Genomic DNA, 5,539 nt, shown 5'->3' with positions numbered 1-5,539 from the left:
GAAAGATATACTTAGCTCACAGGTCCTGGAGGGTTCAGTCCGCGGTTGGCGGACTCCAGGGCAGAAGAGCATTGCAGGGGACAAATGGTTTTTGGCAGGCAGAAGGCAGCAAAGTAGAAAAGGAAGCAAGCAGCAAGCGGTGACTCCCTATCCCTTCTGCCCTGTCCAGGCTGCCCAGCCTTCGCGTGGGCAGCACTCACAGGCAAGGCAGGGCAGCCCCAGTCCCTGCATCCCACCCTGCATCCCAGCAGCGCACAGACTACGTCCAGTCACCTCTACAAGGCTCTACCTGTGACCACACGAGGCTTTGGGGGGCATCTGCATGTGAGCCGTGTAACAGTGACCAGATATTTCTTGGAAGCTGAAGGACAGTTCAGGAAAGCTTACTGTTTTCATGTAACCCAGAAAAGCTGCGAGTAAGGTTGATTTGGCTTGGCATCGACCAGCCAGTCAGGCGCAGAGTGGCTGGCCTTGGTAGCTCCCGGCAGACGCTCACATTTCCCCTTTGTTCGCATTTTACTTCATTCATGTGGCATCTGTTGTGCATTAGCTTCCTGTCAGGTGTTGAAAACTCCAAGATCCAAGACCACTGGGCCCTTGGGTGATGTGGTAGCCCAGCCCGCAAAGCCTTCAGGGCTGACTCTCCAAAGACCAGGGCTGCGTAGACTGCCGGTGGGGTAGGTCCTTTGGGGGACATTTTCAAACTATTGCTGCATGGACCCCTGCTTAGACCTGTCTAATAATAAAGAGAGTCTGAATGTGTGTGCTTTCAAATCACTGCAGCTGATCCAGGGTCCTCCATGGAGGTTACGTAGAGCATGGTAGGCTGTGAGTTACTTTGTATTTATATGTAGCTTGCAGGAAACCTGAACATACCGGTTTCCACCTAGCTGTTCTTGCCTGTATTGAATGTCTTCAGGTTGCAAAGATCTCAGTAGTTTTGTCTGCTGTTAAGACACATACACACACACACACACATACACACACACACGATAGTTCTCATAGTTGATGTATATTTCTTGTCCTTACATCTGATTTCTGACTCCCCCATCCCCCAATTCTCCTCTCATATCTCCCCCACCCCCATCTCAGTTGAAGTCCTAGCCTGGCCTGAATGGCTTGACTTTTTTTCTTAATTAGATTGTGGTAAGAGCACGACATGAGATCCGCCCTCTCAAATTTTTAAGTGTATGATACAGTACATACTGTAACCTAGGAGCACAGTGCTGGACAGCAGCTCTCTGGGGCTTACTTGGGGCTCGGCGGCATCTGTGTGCCTCCCGAGCCCCAGGGTTCCCTTCTCTTCTCTGCCTCCCAGTTCCTGCCGGCCACCACTGCTGTACTCTGAACGGAGCTTCTTGCTTCCGCGAGTCAGTGGAACCGTGCGGTTTTGTCTCTCGTGACTGTCTCATTGCGCTTGGTGCAGCGTCCCCTGCGTTCGTTGTTACCACCTGCAGCAGGACGTACTTTCCATTCCCTGCGTAGTCCTCATTTTTCTTTGTCTATTCATCATTGATGGGCTGATAGGTGGTTCCACATCTTCGTTACCATGAATAACACAAAATAGACACGAGTGGGCTGATAGCGCTTTGAGATCTTGATTTTCGTTCCTTTGGAAGTGGCGTTGCTTGTGTGCATCGTAGTCATTTCAATTCTGGGAGGTCCCTCCTTGCTGTTGTCTGCAGTGGCTACTGATTTACATCTCCACCATCATATGAAGGTTCCAGTTGCTCTGTGTTCTTGCTTTTTTTTTGTAAAGAACATTTTCCTCGAGAGTCTGGGTATCTCGTTGTGGTTCTGACCTGCGTCACTCTGGTGATTAGCAGAGTGCAGCTTTTTTTCACAGACCTGTCAGCCATTTGTGTCCCTCCTCCAGAGAAGTGACAGTGGGCCCTTTTTATTTTTTATTTTTTAAATTCTGGTTATTTATTTCAAAAATTCACTTGGTGTTTAGATGATAGACAGGAACTAAGAGCTACTTATCATTTTTAAAATCTAAAAACAAAATTTTCTATGTGAAATTTTTTTAAATATAGAGGAATGTTATAACATTTAAAAAACCCAGCTGTGGACGTTCCGCTCTCTTCCGGGAGGTCTCCTCTGTCCTTATGTCTGCGCCTTCATGCTGGGCTGCTGACAGCTCCTCACTTCGAGCACTCTGAGCGCAAGTCTGGCTGCAGATGTGAGCTGCCCAGAAGGCCTCATGGTGCAGACGCCGACACGCAGCCTCTGCTTATGGCCCGTGTATCTCAGGCCTCCTCCTTACATGTGGAGCTCGACTTTCACCTCTGAGAAGGCATCCGCTTTAATGCTGAAGCCACGTCAGAGGACACCAGAGCTGAGACTTCTACTGGGAGCTTTAGGTCTTGAGAGGATGGACAGTACCACACTGTCTCTAAGGGATGACAATGTCACAGGGGTTCTCATCTAGGAGAAAATGGGGCACTCTGAGACATCCTCAACTGTCACTGCAGCCAGGGGGATGCGCTGAACCCTAAGATCTCACGATGCATCAGCTCTGGAAGCACAGCCACCCTGCTAGCACACACTTGGCTGGAGAACAGGCTGCTCTTCACAGGACCTCAGTGTCCAAGAAGGCAAATGCTCATGATCTGATGGCTCTCATTGGCTCACTGACAAAATAACTTCTTTCCAACAAATAAAGTTAAGGCAAATGGGAAGAAAACCTACTTGGCAACTTAAAACACCTTTCTATAATTTATTTACTAGTAAACTTTCAGAAGAGTCATAATGTAGCTAAGAATATTGTTATCATTGATGGCTTATCTTTAACAGTTTACCACAAGAATCAGAAAGAACAATTGTATAGCTGTCTTGTGACACCAGGGACAGCCTGGTGCCTCCCCTTCTCAGCTTTGGAAAAGGGCTGCAGGGAGCCCACTGCTGGCAGGCTAAGGACTTTTTCTTTTTTTTTGGCACTGGGAATCGAACCCAGGACCTTGCGCTTGCCAGTCAGGTGCTGTGTCAGACAGTGGGCCCTTTGCTGTTTGTCTTGTTATAGGTGGAAAGAGGGACCCAGCCAGGGGCTGGCTGTTCACACGCTAGGCAAGCACTCTGCTGCTGCCCTCTACACGCATCTCCTGTGTTCATGTTGAAATCGAGCTGAACTTGCTTGTTTCGTTACCTTCCTGCCTGGGTTTCTGTTTTGCTGGTTTTGGTTTTGTGGTTTTGTTTTTTATGGAACTCGAACTCTGCATTTAAAAACCTAGACGTTCAAAGGCACAAGATCACAGGGTTTAAAATGATACTCGCTGTCTGTTCCAGGTCTCTCCTACGCAAGCCATGCTGTTGGCTTCACGCCCCCGACATCACTGACCAGAGCCGGAATGTCTTACTACAACTCCCCGGGGCTGCACGTGCAGCACATGGGGACCCCCCACGGCATCACGGTGAGTGTCTGTGGCGGGGAGCAGAGCTCTCCCCGGCTCTGGGAGACTGGGTTGGTGCTCTCCCCCAGATACATACCTGTCCCCTCACCTACCTTTCTCCCTTGATGAGGCTGGGAGCTCCTGATAGTTGGCACAGAGTTCTCATGTTGAAACTAAACTCCTTCCCAGGAAGAAAAGCTGTAACTTCACTTTCTGTGAGAAATTGCTGTAAAATAAATAAGTCCAGTGTGGTTAAAACCAAAATGAAACAGAAACCCAATACAAGACAACAAAATTAGCCTTCATGAAATGTAATGTGAACTCTGGCCCATGCCTCGACTGAACTCTAGCCAGCTCCTAGCCATAAACAATTATTGTTGCTTGTGGTAACATCTGAAAATAGTTGCCTGCCTCTTCACAGGTCACTAAGCTTTAATATTCTTCCCGAAGTCAACTTTGTTTCTAGTTTTGCTCATTTTCTTTCCTCCATTGGGAAGAAGCTTAAGCACATCTGATTCTAACTGTATTCAAGAGAGTTTTTTCCTATGAACTTGCCATGTTGGCTGGTGGAACAGTTTAAACGTAGCTAGTATGAGGAGAAAATTGGAGAGCACAGAGGGTATTTCCAGGGAGAAGCTAGCTCAGAGCAGGGCTTTGTTCTCTACGTCCTTCAGGGACTCATGAAGCACCTGGGTCAGGCTGATGGCCTTGGTGTTAAAGTTCGAACATTTTTTTGCCTGCAGCCTTTAGAATATAGAAAACCTGGGTCGGCCAGCTAGCTCAGCAGATTAAAGTGTGTGCAAGCAGGCTCAGGGGCTGGGGTCATTCCCGGGCTTGCTGCTCTGGCTCTGGCCCTGGCCCCTGCCGCCTGCTGAGATGCAATTGAGACTGGGCGTGGTAGTGCACACCTGCAATCCCAGCTCTTGGGCAGGCGGATCACTACGAGTGAGATCTAGTAGTGAGACCCTGAACCACCCTATAGACCCTTCCCTAAAAAATACAAAAAAAAAAAAAGGAAAACCTACCAGAAATAAGCAGTAGAAGGAACTGAAGTAGCATAGCTGATAGTTAAAATTTAAGGGGTCAGCGCAACTGTTTTTATAACTTTCACAGAAGTGTCCGATAGATTGGTTAGTGCAAGCTTTGTCATACTTTTGCATGGCTGTTTTTTTAGATGTAGATGTACATACTGGGTTAAGTTTTCACGACCAATTCAGGAGTCAGTAGGCATAAATAAGGAAATGGCGTTTTCTAGGCCTTTCGGGTTGGTGTTTTAGGAGCCTCAACCCCAGGTCTCACCCCTCCGGAAATGCGCTGACCTGCCTTTCTTCGCTCCCCAGAGACCTTCACCTCGGAGGAGCAACAGCCCTGACAAGTTCAAACGGCCCACACCGCCTCCGTCTCCCAACACACAGACCCCGGTCCAGCCGCCCCCGCCCCCGCCGCCGCCGCCGCCCATGCAGCCCGCGGCCCCCGCTGCAGCCGCCTCGCAGCCAGCCCCCTCGCCACACTCGGTGCACCCCTCCCCCCAGCCTTAATGCATGTGCGTGGTCCGGATCTCAAGTCGGGACTGGAGGAGTGGAGCCGCCGTCTGCTCAAGCCAAAGGCTTCCTTCCCTGGCATATTGGATCTGACTTCTTTGCACTGAGGTTATCTAGGCTTCACTATTCATTGTGTTGTAAATGTTTGTCGGAAACGCAGCCGGTGTTGTGGGTCTGCAGCACTAAGCAGGCGACTTTCCCAGCAGTGTTCTACTTGAATCTACATGTCTGCCCCTTCCCTGGCTGGAGCATCGCTTTGGCACTTGGTAATAGAGCAGCAGTGTGCAGTCTTTGCTTGCCCCTCCTGAGCTTCATTTTCTTGGCCTTTAGGTTCATTAAATAAAAAGGGATATCTTTTTTATATTTTTTTCACAAATTTGCAGAAAATTACTGAGCTGTTGCTCCCCCTTGTAGAGTTACAGTGGTGTTCATCAGGCGTACCAAGAACTCAGCACCACAATGCAGACTGTTGAAAATCTGACTTTCAGTGTAAAAGGGAAGTTAGATGCATCAGTGCCCGAGATACATTTACTGTTTAATAGAGCTTTCTACAGACAGACTTTTTACATGTTATTTTCAGTGTAAAGCAGCAGCCATTATCTCTTGTCC

General features: G+C 48.7%; 1 protein-coding gene across 1 annotated transcript in view; it reads left to right on the top strand.

The window, feature by feature from the left end:
* Ccdc6 (coiled-coil domain containing 6) overlaps nucleotides 1–5,533 on the top strand; it is a 112,406-nt gene extending 106,873 nt beyond the window's left edge. The window contains exons 8-9 of the mRNA XM_004645879.2: nucleotides 3,286–3,410; nucleotides 4,730–5,533. Of these exons, the coding sequence (XP_004645936.1) occupies nucleotides 3,286–3,410; nucleotides 4,730–4,927 (323 nt within the window). The 3' untranslated portion in view covers nucleotides 4,928–5,533. The remainder of the gene's footprint in view (nucleotides 1–3,285; nucleotides 3,411–4,729) is intronic.
* The last annotated feature ends 6 nt before the right edge of the window (nucleotides 5,534–5,539 follow it).

This window comes from Octodon degus, unplaced genomic scaffold (genome assembly GCF_000260255.1).
Source record: "Octodon degus isolate 3935 unplaced genomic scaffold, OctDeg1.0 scaffold00240, whole genome shotgun sequence".
Lineage (NCBI taxonomy): Eukaryota > Metazoa > Chordata > Mammalia > Rodentia > Octodontidae > Octodon > Octodon degus.
This window is presented reverse-complemented; position numbering and strand designations above follow the sequence as displayed.